The sequence below is a fragment of the Martes martes genome, assembly GCF_963455335.1.
Source record: "Martes martes genome assembly, chromosome: 8".
Classification (NCBI taxonomy): domain Eukaryota; kingdom Metazoa; phylum Chordata; class Mammalia; order Carnivora; family Mustelidae; genus Martes; species Martes martes.
Genome location: NC_137895.1, coordinates 38,145,641 through 38,169,352, shown reverse-complemented (window position 1 = coordinate 38,169,352; position 23,712 = coordinate 38,145,641). Strand labels below are relative to the sequence as shown.

Here is a 23,712-nt window from a genome sequence, read left to right as displayed (position 1 = left end):
CCAATTGACTTATTTCACTAAGCTTGATACCCTCTAATTCCATCCACATCGTCACAAATGGCAAGATTTCATTTCTTTTGATGGCTGCATAGTATTCCATTGTGTATATATACCACTTCTTCTTTATCCATTCATCTGCTGATGGACTTCTAGGTTCTTTCCATAGTTTGGCTATTGTACACATTGCTGCTATAAACATTCGGGTGCACGTGCCCCTTCAGATCACTACGTTTGTATCTTTAGGGTAAATACCTAGTAGTGCAATTGCTGAGTCATAGGGTAGTTCTATTTTCAGCTTTTTGAGGAATCTCCATTCTGTTTTCCAGAGTGGTTGCACCAGCTTGCATTCCCACCAACAGTGTAGGAGGGTTCCCCTTTCTCTGCATCCTCGCCAGCATCTGTTGTTTCCTGACTTGTTAATTTTAGCCATTCTGACTGGTGTGAGGTGGTATCTCATTGTGGTTTTGATTTGTATTTCACTGATGCCAAGTGATGTGGAGCACTTTTTCATGTGTCTGTTGGCCATCTGGATGTCTTCTTTGCAGAAATGTCTGTTCATATCCTCTCCCCATTTCTTGATTGGATTATTTGTTCTTTGGGTGTTGAGTATGCTAAGTTCTTTATAGACGTTGGACACTAGCCCTTTATCTGATATGTCGTTTGCAAATATCTTCTCCCATTCTGTCAGTTGTCTTTTGGTTTTGTTAACTGTTTCCTTTGCTGTGCAAAAGCTTTGGATCTTGATGAAATCCTAATAGTTCATTTTTGCCCTTGCTTCCCTTGCCTTTGGCGATGTTCCTAGGAAGAAGTTGCTGTGGCTGAGGTTGAAGAGGTTGCTGCCTGTGTTCTCCTCAAGGATTTTGATGGATTCCTTTCTCACATTGAGGTCCTTCATCCATTTTGAGTCTATTTTCGTGTGTGATGTAAGGAAATGGTCCAATTTCATTTTTCTGCATGTGGTTGTCCAATTTTCCCAATACCATTTATTGAAGAGGCTGTCTTTTTTCCATTGGACATTCCTTCCTGCTTTGTTGAAGATTAGTTGACCATAGAGTTGAGGGTCTATTTCTGGGCTCTCTATTCTGTCCCATTGATCTATGTGTCTGTTTTTGTGCCAGTACCATACTGTCTTGATGATGACAGCTTTGTAATAGAGCTTGAAGTCTGGAATTGTGATGCCACCAACTTTGGCTTTCTTTTTCAATATTCCTTTGGCTATTCGAGGTCTTTTCTGGTTCCATATAAATTTTAGGATTATTTGTTCCATTTCTTTGAAAAAAATGGGTGGGATTTTGATAGGGATTGCATTAAATGCGTAGATTGCTTTAGGTAGCATAGACATTTTCATAATATTTGTTCTTCCAATCCAGGAGCATGGAATATTTTTCCATTTCTTTGTGTCTTCCTCAATATCTTTCATGAGTACTTTATAGTTTTCTGAGTATAGATTCTTAGCCTCTTTGGTTAGGTTTATTCCTAGGTATCTTATGGTTTTGGGTGCAATTGTAAATGGGATTGACTCCTTAATTTCTCTTTCTTCTGTCTTGTTGTTGGTGTATAGAAATGCAACTGATTTCTGTGCATTGATTTAAATATCTAAATTCCTGTACAAGTTCTAGCAGTTTTGGAGTGGAGTCTTTTGGGTTTTCCACATATAGTATCATATCATCTGCAAAGAGTGATAGTTTGACTTCTTCTTTTTTGCCAATTTGGATGCCTTTAATTTCTTTTTGTTGTCTGATTGCTGAGGCTAAGACTTCTAGTACTATGTTGAATAGCAGTGGTGATAATGGACATCTCTGCCATGTTCCTGACCTTAGCGGAAAAGCTTTCAGTTTTTCTACATTGAGAATGATATTTGCAGTGAGTTTTTCATGGCTTTGATGATATTGGGGTATGTGCCCTCTATCCCTACACTTTGAAGAGTTTTGATTAGGAAGGGATGCTGTGCTTTGTCAAATGCTTTTTCAGCATCTATTGAGAGTATCATATGGTTCTTGTTCTTTCTTTTATTAATGTGTTGTATCACATTGATTGATTTGTGGATGTTGAACCAACCTTGCAGCCCTGGAATAAATCCCACTTGGTCGTGGTGAATAATCCTTTTAATGTACTGTTGGATCCTATTGGCTAATATTTTGGCGAGAGTTTTCACATCTATGTTCATCAAGGATATTGGTCTGTAATTCTCTTTTTTGATGGGATCCTTGTCTGGTTTTGGGATCAAGGTGATGCTGGCCTCGTAAAATGAGTTTGGAAGTTTTCCTTCCATTTCTATTTTTTGGAACAGTTTCAGGAGAATAGGAATTAATTCTTCTTTAAATGTTTGGTAGAATTCCCCTGGGAAACCGTCTGGCCCTGGGCTTTTGTTTGTTTGGAGATTTTTGATGACTGTTTCAATCTCCTTACTGGTTATGGGTCTGTTCAGGTTTTCTATTTCTTCCTGGTTCAGTTGTGGTAGTTTATATGTCTCTAGGAATGCATCCATTTCTTCCAGATTGTCAAATTTGTTGGTGTAGAGTTGCTCATAGTATGTTCTTATAATTGTTTGTATTTCTTTGGTGTTGGTTGTGATCTCTCCTCTTTCATTCATGATTTTATTTATTTGGGTCCTTTCTCTTTTCTTTTTGATAAGTCTGGCCAGGGGTTTATCAATCTTATTAATTCTTTCAAAGAACCAGCTCCTAATTTTGTTGATTTGTTCTATTGTTTTTTTGGTTTCTATTTCATTGATTTCTGCTCTGATCTTTATGATTTCTCTTCTCCTGCTGGGTTTAGGCGTTCTTTGTTGTTCTTTCTCCAGCTCCTTTAGGTGTAGGGTTAGGTTGTGTATTTGAGACCTTTCTTGTTTCTTGAGAAAGGCCTGTACCACTATATATTTTCCTCTCAGGACTACCTTTGCTGTGTCCCACAGATTTTGAACCATTGTGTTTTCATTATCATTTGTTTCCATGAATTTTTTCAATTCTTCTTTAATTTCCTGGTTGACCCATTCATTTTTTAGAAGGATGCTGTTAAGTCTCCATGTATTTGGGTTCTTTCCAAATTTCCTCTTGTGATTGAGTTCTAGCTTCAGAGCATTGTGGTCTGACAATATGCAGGGAATGATCCCAATCTTTTGATACCGGTTGAGACCTGAATTATGACCCAGGATGTGATCTATTCTGGAGAATGTTCCATGTGCACTAGAGAAGAATGTATATTCTGTTGCTTTGGGATGAAATGTTCTGAATATATCTGTGATGTCCATCTGGTCCATTGTGTCATTTAAGGCCTTTATTTCCTTGTTGATCTTTTGCTTAGATGATCTGTCCATTTCAGTAAGGGGAGTGTTAAAGTCCCCTACTACTATTGTATTATTGTTTATGTGTTTCTTCGATTTTGTTATTAATTGGTTTATATAGTTGGCTGCTCCCATGTTAGGGGCATAGATATTTAAAATTGTTAGATCTTCTTGTTGGACAGAACCTTTGTGATATAGTGTCCTTCCTCATCTCTTATTATAGTCTTTGGCTTAAAATCTAATTGATCTGATATAAGGATTGCCACCTCAGCTTTCTTCTGATGTCCATTAGCATGGTACATTGTTTTCCACCCCCTCACTTTAAATCTGGATGTATCTTCGGGTCTAAAATGAGTTTCTTGTAGGCAACAATTGATGGGTTTTGTTTTTTTATCTATTACCCTGTGTCTTTTGATTGGGGCATTTAGCCCATTAACATTCAGGGTAACTATTGAGAGAGATGAATTTAGTGCCATTGTATTGCCTGTAAGGTGAATGTTAGTGTATATTGTCTCTGTTCCTTTCTGATCTACTACTTTTAAACTCTCTCTTTGCTTAGAGGACCCCTTTCAATATTTCCTGTAGAGCTGGTTTGATGTTTGCAAATTCTTTCAGTTTTTATTTGTCCTGGAAACTTTTTATCTCTCCGTCTATTTTCAATGATATCCTAGCTGGATATAGTATTCTTGGCTGCATGTTTTTCTTGTTTAGTGCTCTGAATATATCATGCCAGTTCTTTCTGGCCTGCCAGGTCTCTGTGGATAAGTCTGCTGCCAATCTAATATTTTTACCATTGTATTTTACAGACTTCTTTTTCCGGGCTGCTTTTAGGATTTTCTCTTTGTCGCTAAGACTTGTAAATTTTACTATTAGGTGATGGGTTGTGGACCTATTCTTGTTGATTTTGAGGGGGGGTTCTCTGCACCTCCTGGATCTTGATGCTTGTTCCCTTTGCCATATTAGGGAAATTCTCTACAATAATTCTCTCTAATATACCTTCTGCTCCCCTCTCTCTTTCTTCTTCTTCTGGAATCCCAATTATTCTAATGTTGTTTCATCTTATGGTGTCACTTATCTCTCAAATTCTCCCCTCGTGGTCCAGTATATGTTTGTCTCTCTTTTGCTCAGCTTCTTTATTCTCTGTCATTTGGTCTTCTATATCACAAATTCTTTCTTCTGTCTCATTTATCCTAGCAGTAAGAGCTTCCATTTTTTATTGCACCTTATTAATAGCTTTTTTTATTTCAACTTGGTTAGATTTTAGTTCTTTTATTTCTCCAGAAAGGGCTTTTATATCTCCAGAGAGGGTTTCTCTAATATCTTCCATGCCTTTTTCGAGCCTGGCCAGAACCTTAAGAATCGTCATTCTGAACTGTAGATCTGACATATTACCAATGTCTGTATTGATTAGGTCCCTAGCCTGCAGTACTGCCTCTTGTTCTTTTTTTTTTTTTTTTTTTTTTTTGTGGTGAGTTTTTCCACCTTGTCATTTTGTCCAGATAAGAGTATATAAAGGAGTAAATAAAATACTAAAAGGGTGGCAAAGACCCCAGGAAAATGCACTTTAACCAAATTAGAAGAGACCCCAAATCGTTGGGGGGAGAAAGGGGGTAAAAAGAAGTTAAAAAAATTTAAAAAGAAAACAAATAAAGAAAAATTATAAAAAAGATATATATATATATATATTAGACTGGTGACTAGAACAGGGTCACCCACTTAATTTGGGGAGTATTTTGGTCTCTTAGAAGAAACTACCTCCTAAAATTTTAAAGAATGAAAAATGTATATAAGGGTAAACACAATGAAGGGATGGAATATACCTATAAAGATGAAAAAAGAATTTTTTTTTTAATTTCTAAAAAAGGAGTTGATAAAGTAAGTTGGTTGGGAGAATAAAGAAAAAGAAAGTGGAGAGAATTTGCTTGGGCTGGCGACTAGAACAAGGCCAGAGCTAGATTGAGGGTATATTTTGATCTATTAGAAGTTGTATCCCAAACTTTTTAGAAGAAAAAACCCTATGTGTATACAAAAAATAAAGTTAAATACAATGAAGGATAAAATATGACTATAATAATGAAGGTTCAAAAAAAATTATTATTTTTTTATGAAAGGTATTGTTAAGATAAACTAGTTAAAAAACTTTAAAAAAGAAAAGGGTAAAAGTTAAAAAAATTTAGCAGAAGAAAAAAAATTAAATTAAAAAAAATTAAATTAACTGCAAGACTAAAGAATCATGAGGAGAAAGCCATGAGTTCTGTGCTTTGCTTTCTCCTCCTCTGGAATTCCGCTGTTCTCCTTGGTAAGTGAACTTGGTCTTGGCTGGATTTCTTGTTGATCTTCTGGGGGAGGGGCCTGTTGTAGTGATTCTCAAGTGTCTTTGCCCAAGGCGTAACTGCACCGCCCTTACCAGGGGCAGGGCTAAGTAATCTGCTCGGGTTCGCTTTTGGGAGCTTTTGCTCCCTGAACACTTTCTGTAGAGTTCTGGAGGACAGGAATGAAAATGGTGGCCTCCCAATCTCCAGCCTGGAGGAGCTGAGAGCTCGGGGCCCCACTCTTCAGTGCGCCCTCAGATAAAAGTGCTCAATCACTCCCATCTCCCTGGCCTCCCACTGTGGTCTGAGCTCACCCAGCCTGTGCCCAGTTCAAGTTAACCCCGAGCTGAGAGCTCACTCCTCAGCTCTGTCTCTGTAGCCGGCTTCCCCGCTCTAATACCTGCAAGTTCTGTGACACTCAAGACACCCCTGACTCTTCTGTGACCCTGCGGGACCTGGGGCCACACTGACCCCGCTGACCCCGCGTGGGCTTCACCCCAGTTTAGCCTCTGGAGCGATGTCCCTCAGTGGAGCAGACTTTTAAAAGTCCTGATTTAGAGCTCCGTTGCTCTGCCGCTTGCCGGGAGCCGGCCCCTCCCCCCACGGTCTATCTTCCTGTCGCTTCGGATTCACTTCTCTGCTGGTCCTACCTTTCAGAAAGTGGTCAACTTTCTGTTTCTAGAATTGCTGTTCTTCTTCTCTTTGATCTCCCACTGGATTTGTAGGTGTTTGCAATGTTTTTTTTTTTTTTAATTTCATTTATTTATTTGACAGACAGAGATCACAAGTAGGCAGAGAGGCAGGCAGAGAGAGAGGAAAGGAAGCAGGCTCCCCACTGAGCAGAGAGTCCAATGTGGGGCTCGATCCCAGGACCCTGGGATCATGACCTGAGCTGAAGGCAGAGGCTTTAACCCACTGAGCCACCCAGGCGCCCGGTGTTTGCAATGGTTTGATAAGCTATCTAGCTGATCTCCTGCTACCTGATGTAGTCCCAGCCTGCTGCATCTCCACCATCTTGACTCCTCCTCCTGCTTCTATATTTTTAGTAAAACTTAATGGTAGTTTTATTTTTTGTTGTTGTTTATAAAACTTCCAGGTGAATGCCATATAAGGTATAGCTAAAAGGCTGGAGTGAAAGTAATGTTAAAAATTCTATCTTATGTACAAATTTTAGCTTTTAAATGTTTCTCATTTTCTTAGTAGTAATTTTGAATCAGTCAGTCTGACAAACGTTTATTAAACTCTGTGGAGAGATAAAAATAGAGAGAGAATTTAAAAATGATTGTAGGCTAATTGGAGATAAAATATGTGTGTGAAATAATTCTAAAAATATTTGCTAAGTAGTATATTAGGAAGTCAGCTTTTTTAAAAATGTCAATTGTCAAATAATTTTCCCCATAACATAAAAGTTTAACTTTGGAAATGGCCTTGTATATGCTAAAAGTATACTTAGTTCTGTTGCTTCCAGTTTTCTAGAATATATCCCCCCTAGTAAAACTACCTGTTTGAGCATACAATATAGATCAATTATCAGAAAGGGAAGGTTGTAAAGATAGATTGATAAATCAGTGTAACACCTCAGTGGAGACAGTCCAGTAGTCTCCCCTTATCTGTGGTTTTGGTTTCTGTGATATCACCTATCCACAGTCAGCTGCAGCCCCGAAGTAGATGATCCTCCTGACAAATTATCAGGTCAGTAAGAGCCTAATGCTGCCTCACCATGCCTGCTCTATTCACCTTACTTCATTTCATCATGTAGGCATTTTATCATCTTATGTCATCACAAGAACAAGGCTGAGTACAGTACAAAAAGATGTCTTAAGAGAGAGAGGCCACATTCATGTAATTTTATTATGGTATCTTATTATAATCATTCTGTTTAATTATTAGCTACTGTTCTTTTTTTTTTAATTTATTTATTTGTTAGAGAGAGCAAGCAAGCACAGGCAGACAGAGTGGTAGGCAGAGGCAGAGGGAGAAGCAGGCTCCCCGCGGAGCAAGGAGCCCGATGTGGGACTCGATCCCAGGATGCTGGGATCATGGCCTGAGCCAAGGGCAGCCACTTAACCAGCTGAGCCACCCAGGCATCCCATTAGCTACTGTTCTTAATCTCTTACTGTGCCTAACTTATAAATTAAAGTTCATCATAGGTATGTATGTATAGAAAGAATATACATAGGGTTTAGAGTTACCTGTGGTTTCAAGCAGAAATCTGCTGAGGGTCTTGGAATGTATCCTCTATGGATTAAGGACAATGAATATGAAGCCTTGGAGGCATAGGAGTGAACTGTGCCAGGATGCTGATAAGTAGCATTATAGAGATGGAATATTGGGGTCACATTTGGCTGGGAGAGATAGGAACACATATAGAGAAAGTGGTTCAATACAATGATGCCCTTGAATTGTTTAACTTGAGGTTTCTAGGGGGATAATAAAAACTCCCATGTCAGTTCTATCTTGTTATTCATTTTTCTGAATGACCTAGATGAAGGTGGGTGTGAAGTCACAAACGGGCTCCTTGTGGGCCACCTGTGCTTTGCTGGACCTGTGAACCATTAATAAATTTTGATTAGAATTCTGTCAGCATTTTACAATGAATAGATCTCTAGTAAAACTTCAGGTTCCTTTGTTTCGGGCAGAAATCAGGAAGTTTGCCATATTCCCTTTGATAAAAAATCAGCTGGAGTTAAATAGAAGCTGTCTTTGGAAGGGGTGTTTGCTTGACAATTTACCACAGTTCCCACCACACCCTGTTTCAAATCCAGTCTTCTTAGTCATTTGTTTTGCTTGGGTGGATCTTGAATTTTTACACCCTCAATTTGGGGGTATTTAAATCACATTTGTGATATGTATAGAGCTGGGAGAGATTGTTATTTCCTTGTATTACGGACTTAGGGAACAAAACATCTTGGAGAGCTAGGCAAAAAGGCCCAAGAGGAATAGTGTAGTAGTTAATATTTTGGGACAAATGTGTTTGCCTCCTTAACTATATTTCCTTATTTATTTCTCATAAAAATATCATAAAGAGAATATTATTCCCATCTTGTAGGTGTGGAAACTGAGTTCTGAGATTAAGGAGTTATTTGGGTTTACAGAGCTAGAAGATAACAGTAAGAATTCATACCTAGATCTGTCTTAGTTCTTTTTTTTTTTTTGATCTGTCTTAGTTCTAAATCATACATTTCTCAAATCACTATGAATAAGTGTTATAACTGACATCTGTTCTAAATACTCAGCAGTATACCTACAGAATTAGAGAAGTCTTAGTTTGATAAAAGTATTTGTGAGACACACTTATGGGGTTATAATAAATTAAGCTTATTGCATCAACACATATGGGCTATTTCTATAAAAAAATCACTGGTTTGTTATTGGTCTGCATTAATTGATGGATTATATTCATTGTGAGAGAATAAGTACACTGTTTCATGTGCAAACCATTTGGATTGCTGGTCTCTGTCTATAGTATGTAGACAAAATAGAGCTTATTCAGGGAGGAGGGATGCAGATGGTGGAAATACTCAGGATCAAGGCATGTGAGAAACTGCTGGGAGAAAAGGAAGAGGTTTTAGTCAAGACTTTTAGTTTCAAGTGCCTGGACCCAACTTAAATAGGCTTAAGCAAAAATGGGAATTTATTGACACATGGCTGAAAATCTAGAATATGCTAATTGGATGTGGGAGCTTAAATAATTTCATTAGATGTGGTTAACAGTAAGAATCTTGTGGGGATAACAGCAAAGCAACCTTATATCTTGAGTATAATGGTTCAGGAGGAAAGCAGGAGATGACGAAGATAGAGAGGTGGGCAGCCCAGACACATGGATTTTAGAGGCTTGAATAAGGGTATACATATATCTCTATCTGCCCATCTATCAGGAGAATATGAATCTCAATATTATATGGGATTTTTAAGTTTATATTTTAGCCATGTACCCAAATATCACACTGCTAGAGAAAATACTCCAAGTACTTTCTAGTCCTTTTTTAATAAAACTCAAACTTCTCATTCTGGCCTAAGGGATATCCACTCTCAGGGAATGAAATCTTTCTCCTTCAGTCGAAGCACAATCCCCCCTCCTGTCTTCCGGTCCTTAATTCCTTGTATCTGCTCCAAGATCATGGTTTATAAATGGTTCCCTATCTTCAACCTCATTCTCTTTTTCTTTTAATCTTATAAGCGTGTCTTTTCTGCAAAGGCAAACAAACAAGACAAAATCAAACCAAATCAATCAGTTAACCAAATGATGACAGTAAGAATAACAGCAACGACAAATAAATACCCTGCTTTCACTCAGACTCTCTCTGAAACACTATTAAGAGCTTTAGGATCATAGAATATGCACCTATTTTTGTCTTAATTAGTTTGGGGTTGTTTAATACATAATTGTGAGTCTATACAAACTCAGCCATGCAGGTAATTGTTCTAGACTAAAGTGCAACATAGTCAAGCAGTTTCCTTATACTAGGAAAATTTGTGAAAATCACCTGTTCATAGAGGAAGAGAATATTTGATGAAGTCATGTATGTGGATGTTTAAATTATTACTGGAAGTGTTATTCACTGAGTGAAATGGTTAATCTAGAATATTTATATAACAGCAGATTATAGCTTTGAAAACATAGGAATGGACAAGGATGGATGTGTCATTAGATTAGATTAGCCACATGGAACAAAACACCAAATGATGAAAGTTAGAATTAAGACCACGACTTTTCAAAGGATTTCAGACCTTGTGTGGAAAACCATTCATGTCCATGCTTAGGGAAGTGGAATTTGTCTGAGTCTTCCCAGGTGGTTTTGGTGCTCAGCATTCCTCCACTGGTGATTCTTGCTTACCACGATCTTGATGTGGTAAAAGATGAGCAAAGAAAGTGCTAAACCAGACCAAAAGAATTGCTCTTATATTCTAGAAGTTTCTTTATGCCCTAGAAGTCAAAATGTGCTCTGTTTTTTGAAAAAAAAAATCATAACTTAATGAGGAAATAACTTTGTTTTAAGGATTACATTAATCCCATCCCAAGACATTTTCTTGGTGTTACCAATGAGATAGAAAAACCCCACATCTTACATTTATTCAGCATAGTTTCAAGGTCATTCAAATTATTTTGATGTCTCAAATTCAAGAAAGCTTTTAAAATGTTCTAATAAGTTTCCAGAATTAAATCAGTAAAATGAAGGCACTGAGTACTCCCCTAAGTTTTTCTCAGTTTGAAAATTTACACTGACTAGGAGGTTTGCCTGCTGTTGAAAGTTATCTATTTTAGAGATTAAGTATTGTTGACATTTATATTCCTTCTCTTTCTACACAGTTTATACTTTTAAATATGTAAGACTTAAACGTGTTTTGTCAAGGAGGCCTCTATTCTTTCTCTCCCCGCCCCTCTTCTACTCACAAACCTTACAGACTAACTTTCTAGTCAACAGTTTCCTGCATCTTTGGGAGTTATGCTTTATTCTCCTTTTCTAAATGTTACCAATAGTCAAATTTTACAGATTTAATTTTTTTTCACTGATTTAATTTTTTTGTTCATCAGCTTTTCTTTGCTGTTAGCCACTGGTGGGTGGGATGGGGGAGGTGTTGTACTTAAAGGGATCCCATTGTTATTAATGAATTGTTTTATAATTATTTACTGTTCTGTCTATTTTGAGGATAGGGGCTAAATCTTACTCATATCTGTTTTTAACATAGTTCCTAAATAAGGTAGATGTTCAATAATTTTTTTCAAATGTTGATTGCATGCATATCATTTCTAAATTCAGAGGGCCTGGGGAAATCTATCCTTTGTTTGGAGTACTAATTTGAAGAACAATGCCTTTCTAATTCTAATACATATTGTTTTCCATTTAAACCATTACAATAAAATATAGAAAAGAAAATGTGTACATTATGCAAAAAAGGAGAAAGGACCACATATGACCAATATACATAGGAAAAGATATTCTATCTCACAAATGGTTAGGGATGTACAGATTAAATAGATTTTTTTTTTTTTTTGGTCAAGCTTGAAGTAAAAAGATTAATATCCAGACTAGTGATAAGAGTTTGCCAAAGGGTGTGCTCTCACACGTTGTAGTTGTGGCTCTAAGTTATAATCATTTATAATTTGGGACAGAAATAATCTTGGAACAGTAATCATTTAAAAAAAATCAAACCATTTGAATCAATGATTGCACTACTGAAGATTTAACCTACAGAAATTCAAGTGCCATTATGAAAAGGCATTTGTGTAAGAACGATTGCTGCATCATGATTAGTAACTAAAAGGAGAGAGAGAGAGAAAGCAACATAAATGTTAGTTTTACAGAAGAATGGCTGAATAACTATGATATACCCAAATTAGGGAACTGCAAAAAAAATGATATAGATCATTGTTATTGTTAATCACATAAATCATAATAAGCCAAAAACAATCAAGATATAGAAGAACACATACTTTTTTTATAAGTGGAAATAAAAAACTCTAATGGAACACCTAACATTCCTGTTTTAATATTTTCAAACTAATAAGAACAAAATGGAGGTCTTTAAACCAAGCCAGTTAAAAACCAAAAGATGATGGCAGTGTCCAGCCAGGGTTTCTCATGCACGGGATGGAGTGACCCATCTGAGCTGCAGGACGGCTCAGAGATTCCTCTTCGGAGGTCAGAGAGCTCAGGCGTCAGCCCAGAGGTTCATGGGTCTTTCCTCCAATCTGGCAACTGCATTAGAGCAAGGAGGATTGAGTCAGTTCTTTGGAGACAGAGTGCTTCCCTCACATTTTACTTCCACGTTCTCAGTTATAGAGCAAACTCTTTAACTGTGTTCTGAATTTGGATCAGAAATTGAAATTTCAATTGAGTTTACTTATGCTTATATATATTTTTTACCTTAGTCATTAAAATATCAGCAACAATCCTAAATTCCAAATGAAAAACAAACAAGCCTGAAACAGCAAGATGTATCAGTATCTGAAAAATGTTGTTAGTACTATTTTGTCTCAGGGTAACCCAGGACAGATGTAGAAATTATGTTGGTATATGCTGAGGTGGATTATTGGTTTTGTTATTCAGATAGTTCATAAAGACTGTCTTCTTACTGAAATATCTGGATATATGAGACAAAATTTACTCTGATCTGCCTTTTCCAGGTAATTGCCTCTACTCTACATTATTTATGGAACATAATCAGGGTTTTTCTTATTGTAGGCATAGTCATCTGCAGTATTTTGTTGTGAAGATCAGGGCAAGAAGGTAGTGATGCAAGGCAGAGGATAGATTGAAAAATACGCTTGAAAAGGAATTTTAAAAATAGATAAAGTACAATTACATTACTTTAGCTAATTCCATAGCTTTGGAGATCTGAATTGGATTAACCATACTGCAGTGTCTAATGACCTGTGACCAATGACAGGAGTATGGAATTGGGTAGAGTTTCTGTGACAAGGCATTTCTCCGAGACTAACAGCCACAGCATTAAGTTCTAAGAGCCCCCTCCTGGGTCTCAGTGAAATCTCGACTGTCTCTGAGAGAGACTGTCTGATGGAACTGTTTCAAATTGCTGAACAGCCTTGCTAATCCTGCCCGTCTCCAATCACATACTCTGAATCCGTATTTTTCTCACTATGGTAAGCTTTCCAACTACTTTTCAGATAACCACACTTAATATTTGGAGTGGATTGACACTTTTGTAATAGTAAAACCACGCCTGAAATGTCTGTCTTTGTAGATACCCTTCATTATTCTAATGGCAAAGAGAGAGCATTTTTACTCAGAGGAAATATCCATTTACTTCTTGGGTGCTTTGTGATACTTCAGAGGAAAAATGAGATTACGTGGGAGATATATAATTTTTCTGTGATGTTGATCATATTCCCTTACTTACATTCTTTCATAATTAATTTTCTTGTTCTTTAAAACCTAATTTTTTTAAAAAAGATTATTTATTTATTTGAGAGACAGAGGTCGGGGGAAGGACAGAGGGAGAGAGAGAATCCTCAAGAAGACTCCCCACTGAGCACAGAGCCTGATGTGGGGCTCGATCCCAGGACCCTGAGATAATGACCTGAGTCAAAATAAAGAGCCAGATGCTAACTGACTGAGCCACCCAGCACCCTTAAACTTCTTTTTAAATGCAGTTTTCAGCACCCCTCTATATACATGTTCATTCTTTAATTTAGATTCTAATCGATATGTAATTCAAAACTACAGAAACTGTATGAGCATGAAATAAGATAATTGTAGTATTCTATTACTTAGCAACATTTTGTTCTTTAGACTTTCTTTTCCCTCTTGTGATTTCAGTACTTACTTGGAGAGTTTTTAATCAACATTTATTTGTGCTTTCTTTTGTGGAGTGACATTTTAAATACTTCTAAGATTTTAATTTGATAAAAGGCATGAGCTCTACCTTTTTCTTTTTTGTATGTTATACATACATTCTTTTTAGTATGTTTCCAGTTAGTACATAATTTATTATTATAAATTAATAATTAAAGTTTAATTAATATAATTAATAAATGAAGGGTAACCCATAGGTTTGCTATTTTAGTTGATATTACCATTCAAATGTTTACTATTTTTTTGAATTGGTCTAAGGTAAATATTACTTTTGTACAATACATATGAAAAGTGAATTTGACAAATAAAGAGTATAAATAAGATGTTGTCAACACTTAAAAAGAACAAATATTTGAACAACTAAAACATGGATATGAAAAGGAGTAGTGTAATTATTTGGACTACATAGTATTCCTAGAGATCTATTGAAATCAGCCCAAGCAAATTCATGTATGAATATCCTATTAACACTTGATTAAATTACTGAATATACTTGAAAACAAAAGAAATTTATTTATTTAATTATTCTGAATTTCACTCTTCAGCCTTTCAGAATAAGTGGCATTTTTATCCTGTTTTAATGTGCTTGTGCTCAAAATGTATGTGTAATGTTTAATAGTCAATTATACAGATGATTTCTTTTTTTTCTCCCAGGGATAGATCATCATTTAAAGCTATTAATGTAACTGAAACATCATTAGAGTTCTCAGATTTGGACTATGATAGTGAATATAGTGCTTATGTAACAGCTAGCACCAGGTTTGGTGATGGGAAAATGAGAAGCAGTATCATTAACTTTCGAACACCTGAGGGAGGTGAGTTCTTTTGGATGTAGGCCAAGTAAAAGAATATCCTACTTAGAAAAAATAAGCAGTAAATATCAAAATGTATTATTAAACCCAACATCTGTCATCGTTTTAGAGGCAAAATTGCTTTTTGGTCATTTCCCAGCTCTGTGATATTGGGAAAATTAATCTCTCTATGCCTCAGTTTCCTATCTATATTAATGGAAACAATGTATACCTAATTTACAGGCTCCTTATGAGGCTTAAATGAGTTTATATTTGCAAATGCACTCAGTACAGAACTTGACAGTTAGTAAGCATTTTACATACTTGTTAAATGAAACACACAAAAATGCATGAAGTCAGCTTTTTACCTTTGTTCTCTGTTATTTGGTTTCAAGATTCTAAGTTAAATTAGAATTTCATATTATGTGCTTTATATTGGAGACTTGTTATGATGTTGTTTTCAAATACAGGGCAATAGGCATGTTTTAGAGCTGAAATAGTGTTTTATGAGTAAAAAAATCTAATAATCCTCTGCTTGGGTATTGCTAAGATATAGTGTGAGAGGGATGACCCAACCAGCTTATGGATTTCAATTTCATTTCTGACTTCTAATTAGGTATTATTCCTAATTTAATTTTTTCTATGAAAAACAATGGTCATTACTTATCAAAGACAGGTATTTAGATTTCAAACATTATTCGGAACCACAAGTACAGTCTTCTGTTCAAATTTTTTTTTTATAGCACCAAGTGATCCTCCCAAAGATGTTCATTATGTAAATCTCAGTTCTTCATCAATAATGCTCTTTTGGATGCCTCCTTTAAAACCTAATGGGATTATACAATATTATTCAGTTTATTACAGAAATACTACGGGTACTTTTGTGCAGGTAAGACCTGAGTTTTCTCCTAGTTCTTTATTTATATCCTTCAGTTTTGTTGATGATGATATAGACTTGGCATGGTAGAAAAATCATTTTTCTTACACTGATAATTATGCATAGACATTTTGTAAAACTCCCACTGACGTTAAGAAAATGTGGTGGAAAAATGTCAGATACATTTTAATCTAGCTATGCATGATCACACATTTCAAATGTATTGCTAACAATGAAGCCACCACCTATTTAAAATTCTGTGTATAAATACGGCCCTTAATTCTACTTCTCCAAGAAGTGTTCTCTAAAGAGTTGATGATTTAATTTACTCTCAGTTATTTCTTAGCTAAATTTTTCCCTTTTGTTTGTATACACTACAAGTTTGGATGTGTTTGGGTATTTTTCCTCAATTTTAAAAATTTTCAACTGCTAGCAGGAGGGGTTGTTGTTGTTGTTACTTAGTATTAGATGTAATAAAACTACTAGTAATGTGGTTATTTAACTTGAAGTATGTAGGGTTTTAGGATCGCATAGTTTTCTGATGGGAATGATGGTTATGAAGATAGCTAAAATGCATTTCATTTAGAGAAATGTTTTCAATGTACTCAATAGAAATCCTCTATTTATCCAAACTAAATATTTTATAGACCTCTAATATATGAAAAGGATGTAACTGGAATGGTTGTGATTGAATCAGAAATAGAGCTGGAATATAATTTGGAAAAAAACCAATTTCAAAGAAATACTATAATTTACAATCTCGGGAAACAAGATTATTATTGTTGTTGTTGTTGTTGTTGTTGTTATTGTATTATTTGCTTTAGTTTAGGCTGATCAGTAGAGTCAGACCAGAATTTTATTAGCTCTCTCAGGACTAACCCAGCAGTGAATAGGAGAAATCCAAGGTTGGTTTGGTTTTTATATTCTGCTCAAAACCCTCTAAGGGTAGGGGTTAAATAAGTGTGACTACTTAAAACTTTATGCCAAAAGGAAAACTACTTTGTATAAGACATGAAGATATAGATATGTATGTAGCTATAGATGTAGACTTTTTAAACAAATACCTTAAGAGCAGCAGAAGAAAGGAGGATGCTTTTTTCCCCTTCTCTGTGTATTAAGCAGTTTTTGCTATTCCTTTTTGTTCTACTCTATTTGGAGAAAAGAAATGGGATTAATGTTGTGCAATTTATTATTTTTTATACAATCATTTTACAAATTTAACAATGTGTCATTATGTCATAGAGACCATTCAAAATGCAGATTTTTCTTCTTTCATCCACTCAACAAAAATATTGCAAAGTGGTGTCAGTAGTTCTAAACCTTAGCAAAGGTTTTGCCTCTGCACAATTTACTTTATGACCTATGTACAAAATTCTATCTCGGTTCTCTTTGTCCACATCTAAATAATGAAGTGTAAACATCCAACTATGGTTTCAACACGATCTTAGGAACCTATTTATTCAAACCTGGGTATATGATACCATCCCGTTTACAATTCATCTATCTTAGAAAATGTAATCTTTTATTAAATAATCTTAAGAATGCTTTTAAGTGTGACAGCTGCAAGAGGGCACAGGCTAATGATGTGAAAACATTTCTCATATTGCTTACAGTTCATCTCTGCCTGAATTTGTGCCTCCAGTTAGTGTAAAATACAGCATCTTCACTTCCTAATTTTCTATTTTGTATTGGCAGAATAGAAGAAATCCTCGAAATAAAAATTATATAGCAGAATAAGTGTAACACTTTTGTCTTCCTCCCTCACTTTCCCACAGAACTTTGTAGGATACTTCATGGAGGGCCCATCATATTCTGCTTTTCATTCCTGGTATCTGCTTACTTGTCTCAGCTCCTATGCCATAGCAAATAACTTGAAGAAAAGGGTCATGTGACACTTATCATTCCATCCTCCAAAGTCCCTGGTACTCTATCATACATAGGTTTAATGCTCAGTATATATTTTTAGTTGAAAGAACAAAAAATTATTATAGTGGATCAACCTTATTTTTGGCACTTAGTTATGGAGCATTTGAGTTTGTGGTGAAGTGATTTTTCCTTCTTCTTACCTTGGGGAATTTAAGCTCTTGTGTTTTAATCTCATGTGTTTTTCCCTCAATTGCTGCACATTGTGTTTAGTAGAATGTATTAACTCTTCCACATTTTCACTTTGACCCACTTATGTCATATCTCCTCCTGTGCCTGACAGTGTCCTGTTTTACTAACAGAATGCTAAATAAATACTGTACTGGTGGATTAATCAAATTTGGATGCTTTCACTGTATAACTTCCGGCTGCATTTATATATACAAAGTAGCAAGTCTTAATTCAATAATTTAAGCTGAAAGACAGTTTTTTCCAAAAACCCAATAAAATGACTGAAATAATCATCTGGATAACTGATCTAATTCCAAATTTATTACATGTTTATGCATGTTATATTCATCAGGAATGAGTTCTGGGTGATTCATGTCTGAATAGTCAATAGGTAAATTATTCTGATAGGTAATCAGAATAAATTCCATAACAAAGAAAAATTAAGAATAATACCCAAAAGCTATATTAGTATATTTTATCATTACATAATCATGACTTATTTATTTTATAACTGGAGTCTGTATCTTTTGATCACTTTCACCCATTTTGCCCACCTCCTCCCACTCTGTACCTCTGGCAACCACCAATCCGTTCTCTGTATCTGTGAGTGCAGGATTTTGGTTTTTTGTTTGTTTTAGTTTCCTCATAGGAATGGGATCATATGGTATTTGTCTTTCTCTGTCAGTCATATTTCATTCAGCCACATGCCTTCAAGGTTCACCCTTGCTGTTGCAAATGGCAAGATTTCCTTCTTTTTAAATGACTAATTACATTAATATTTTTAAGAGATATTTCATGTAACCTAGTTATTCCATGTGTAAAGTAGATATGTTGAAAGATATTGAAGTTTACAGATCATATTTTGTGTGACATTGTTATGTTGTTTTAACTTACCTGTTTCTGGATAAGCAACCACAAAATTGAGGTAGATCTTTTATTATACTCATTCCTGCCTTCACCAAATATTGGCAAAAGAACCACAAAACTTTGCTGAATTTAATTTTTTGATATATTATAGAACCATCCTAACTATAAACTTTAGTCAAATTGACTACCCTAAGTTTTTCATTTATATTTATTTATCTATTTAAGAGAGAGAGAGAACGCACACTTGTGTGCATGAGAGCAGGAGAGGGACTGTGGAAGAGGGAGGGAGAGATACTCAAACAGACTCCTGGCTGAGGGCAGAGCCCGACATGGGGTCTCATCCCAGGACCCTGAGATCATGATCCCAGCCAAAATCAAGAGTCAATGCATAGGGCACCTGGGTGGCTCAGTCAGTTAAGCATCTGCCTTCAGCTCATGATCCCAGGGTCCTGGGATGGAGCTGTACCTCAGGCTCCCTGCTAGGTGGGGAGTCTGCCTCTCCTTCCCTCTCTGCCTCTCTCTCACCCCCTCTGTACCAAATAAACAAATAAAATCTCAAAAAAAAAAAAGAGTAAGATGATTAACCAACTGAGCCACCCAGATTGCCCTGTTTTTTCATTTAAATGAACTATTTATCATTTACTGTGCTTTTAATTGTGTACCAGATATTGTTTTATTTGCTTCCATATCATCTAATCCTCAAAATCTCTCTGTGAGGTAGAAATAATTATTCCTATTTTATAGTTGAGGAAGGAAAAGTTATGAGTTGAGATGATTTATTGAGGGCTACTTTGCTAAATTGAATTAAGTCTATAGGATGTTCAAAGCTTTGTCCGGATTGGGATGACTGAGCTTTCTTTGTGTAGATGCACATTATTATTAAGACTTATTTGTACTAATTACCTACATAATTTTTAAGTCTATTTTCCTTTATTTTAGAATTGGTTTTCTTTAACTATGTGTTTTGTGTTTAAAATATGTTCAGAAAGGAAATGATTGCATAAATAAGTTCCCTAATTTCCCTAATCATCAAAAAATGCCTTAGGACAAATATAACTAGGAGTCAGGCAAAAGAATTTTAAAATTGTTCTCACTCTGCATAGAAGATAGAAAATCCATCTGACTTCCTATCTCTCTGCATGATTGTAGGAAAAAAAAAAAGCCCCGTTAAGGGTGAATAATAACAATTTGAGGGAAAGAGGTGAATATTTTCATAATTTCTTCATCATTAACAGGAAGAAAAAAATGAAAGTTTTTATAGGATACTTAAACTTGTTCAAAAATATATGGTCAGTGTTTTGAAAAATACTTGAATGTTTTGTAAGGAAAACTGAACACTGATCAGTACAGTTGTAGCGTTTTCAGTTGGCCAGTGAATATTCACCATAAGCTGGAAGTTTCTACTCTTAGCTATTCTGTATGTTGATTTTCGGATAAAAACTACTACCATCCATTCCTCTTTTAGTACAACATATTTCCAGTTTAATTATTGCACTAAAATTTTCTACGTTGATTTTTCTCAAAAATTGACTTATTAAAATGAGACAACCAATTCATGGATAATAATTATTATGAAATGTTCATGTATACTAAAACTATATCCTGAACAATTAAAACGATATGTTTATTTTTCAGAATTTTACACTCCATGAAGTAACCAATGACTTTGACAATATGACCGTATCTGCAATAATAGATAAACTGGCAATATTCAGCTACTATATATTTTGGGTCACAGCAAGTACTTCAGTTGGAAATGGGAATAAAAGCAGTGACATAGTTCAAGTATACACAGATCAAGACAGTATGTAAACAAAAAGCATTTATTAACCTTTAATAGGATTAATTTAAAACTGTATTTCAGAACCTTTTTTCTATTGTATGCATTGTTAGTAAAATCTGTAATTTATTTAGGCACATTGAAATAGTTATTATAGAAGTTTGAAATGCATTTAATGCAGCTAGGAAACTATTAGAATAATAGCCTTCTCTGTTCATGAAAACTGCTACCATTCATGAAGACTCTGTCACCTTTATTTCTTCAGAGGATGTCACAGCCGTCCAGTTATAAGCATGAAAAATGCTGTTGCATCCATGGATGGATTTTCCAATACTTAATATACTTGTCCCTTTGCTTTTAGGAGCTACTTTTTTTTTTTTTTTTAATCTAGCAACTTCCATTTCAGCCTTTAATCCACATAGGACTCTATTCTTCCTGTGAGTTTGACTCAGATACCTGGAATGTCTTTACTTTTTTTTAACCCCAGAAGTTTCTAGTATGGAGCCGTAGCAGTATCCTGTTTGTGCTGAGTATTCAGAAAACTATAATGATTGAAGCACTTGATGTTTTTCAGGTTTCAGCTTCAAGAATACAGTGACATATAAATCGTTGCCTATTTCTTCTTGTTTCTGGTGTCCATTTATTTCTTAAAGACTAGTGTCTTATTGAGAAATGGTATTGACCTAAAATTCTGCTGAGAGTAAGATTCTGTGTTTATTGTCTTAAGATTGTAAACTGACAGACACAATAAGTAGAAGTGAATGCTTTCCTTGTTAGAGCAATCTTTTAAATAGTTTACACAGTGAGCAATAGTATAAGATATGAAAAAGTATGTGAAAATATGTGCTTGCAGAGTCTCTAGCAAAGTGTTTAAGTGCAGTATGTGGTCAATATAATTTCAGACATTCTTTAAATGCAGATCTCTCCCCATATTTTCACCACCCCCTAAATTTTATCAGTGACCATTATAGCACCGTGAATAATAAACACTTACTGTGCACTGTTGCAGATGAGAGGTCCTAGGTGTAATATATGTATGATAAAGATAATCTTTAGAAGAAAGAAAATAAAAAATTGTTTAGATAATTTAGATAACACAAATTACCAAATATTTAAATATCGGAGTATATATACACAGTCATACCTGCGTAATACATGGATAATCTCCGTGTTGTAGGAAAGAAAAGACAAGAGAGTACTATATAAAGCAATTCTCACCCATATTAAAGATGACAGCATTTATATTTTGAATCATTTTTAATATAATTATTTTGTAATGATATGTTATAGTAGGTGGTATTTACTACATCTGCATTTAAACAATGTAAGAGCTGAGGGTATAAAAAAATGCCATTGCAACAATTACCCTCAGTTTGTGAATTTACTTAGATTTCATTTAGGGTGACTGATAATTCTTATATTTTGCACGTTACCTACCATAGTACCTGAAGGGTTTGTTGGAAACCTAACTTACGAGTCCATTTCGTCAACTGCAATAAATGTAAGCTGGAGCCCGCCGTCTCAACCAAATGGTCTAGTCTTCTACTATGTTTCTCTGAGCTTACAGCAGACTCCTCGCCACGTGAGACCACTTCTCGTTACCTATGAAAGAAGCATGTATTTTGATAATCTGGAAAAATATACTGATTATATATTAAAAATCACCCCATCAACAGAAAAGGGATTCTCTGATAACTATACTGCCCAGCTACACATCAAAACTGAAGAAGATGGTAGGCTGGACCCTTTTATTGCCTATAAGCTGATCTTATTTATATGGCTTTCTGATAGAAAACATCATTCTTATATAGAATCTGTTTGTTCTCAAATAATTAGTCTTTCCATAAACATGACAAACTCTATTTTAAAATTAAAATAATTATCTGCTAGTAAAATTAAGTCCCATTATTATTAAGCCTCTTCTTTTTAATGCTAATTCACTTTCGTTTCATTTAATATTCTTTTTTTCTTTTATAGTCCCAGAAACTTCACCAATAATCAACACTTTTAAAAACCTTTCCTCTACCTCAGTTCTCTTATCATGGGATCCCCCAGTAAAGCCAAATGGTGCAATAATAAGTTATGATTTAACTTTACAAGGACCAAATGAAAATTTTTCTTTTATTACTTCTGATAACTATCTAATATTGGAAGAGCTTTCACCATTTACATTATATAGTTTTTTTGCTGCTGCAAGAACTATAAAAGGACTTGGTCCTTCCAGTACTCTTTTCTTTTACACAGACGAGTCAGGTAAGCCGGAATCCATACCTATTCAATGATTTCACTGTTGCAGTCTTCCTCTCTCTTTTTAAGGAACAGCATGGAAATTGAAAGGATATTCAGTTACCTATTTGTAACAGGCTTACAACTATTCATCTACTTTGCTGAACATTTTTTTTTTCCTTAGTTCAAGCTTCAGAATGCAGTGTTTGTTTAAAACTACTTTGGAACTACTGAGTTCCAAGTGTATAACGTAATTACTGCTGCTATTTATTTCTGAAATTGAAATATCATCATTTTAGAAATCTTAACTAGTGTCTTCAGGAAGCTAGAGTCACAATGATATTTGTATGCTAAAAATGTTATGAATATAAGTTTTATAATGTGTTTTCCTGCAGTACCTTTAGCACCTCCTCAAAATTTGACTTTAATCAACTACACTTCAGACTTTGTATGGCTGAAATGGAACCCAAGTCCTGTTCCAGGCGGTATTGTTAAAATATATAGTTTAAAAATTCATGAACATGAAACTGATACTATATTTTATAAGGTAGGTTGATTATAACAGTGTATGTTAATTTCAAAAATTCAAAAATTGAATTAAAATCTTTTGACATGCAGGGGAAAACAGACTGCTTTAAATTAAACAAGGATCATCTTTTTAAATAATTTTTTTTTCCTGCAATTTAGGGGTGTTTGTGGAAAACAAAAGAAAACATTTGTCAGATATGGAAGCTGAATACTTTGTAGAGCAATTTACTTAGCACTTACAACTTCTAGATATTAAAGAGTTAAGAAATAATTGTGTTGTTTTGTTAACGCTGGAAAGAATATAGTAAATTTTTTCAGACTATTTAAAACCTGTTGTTATCGTAAATGAAATATATTTCTATTTATTGTCAAGATAGACACCCAGTGATGTTTTTAACCTTTCAGAAAAGTATTTATACTGGACATCTGGTAATCTTCCCTGATAGAATATAATCCCACACTAATTGGTCTTTTAAGATATACCATTATTCTTTTCCTTTCAAAACTAATTCATTTGTAACACTAAATACCCTTTCCCTCCTCCATTTTTAGGTTCCAGAATCAATGAAAAATACCCAAAGAACCGATATTATAAAGGATCTCATATATACTAGCATTTAATTGCCAAAATATGGT

At 35.0% G+C, this 23,712-nt stretch overlaps 1 protein-coding gene across 1 annotated transcript in view; it reads left to right on the top strand.

Annotated features, from left to right (window-relative positions):
* Positions 1–23,712, top strand: part of PTPRQ (protein tyrosine phosphatase receptor type Q) — a gene marked incomplete at both ends in the record, with an annotated part of 196,344 nt that overhangs the window by 49,947 nt on the left and 122,685 nt on the right. The window contains 6 exons of the mRNA XM_080811864.1: positions 14,568–14,728; positions 15,448–15,593; positions 20,178–20,346; positions 21,765–22,055; positions 22,300–22,575; positions 22,944–23,095. Coding sequence (XP_080667990.1) covers positions 14,568–14,728; positions 15,448–15,593; positions 20,178–20,346; positions 21,765–22,055; positions 22,300–22,575; positions 22,944–23,095 — 1,195 coding nt within the window. The remainder of the gene's footprint in view (positions 1–14,567; positions 14,729–15,447; positions 15,594–20,177; positions 20,347–21,764; positions 22,056–22,299; positions 22,576–22,943; positions 23,096–23,712) is intronic.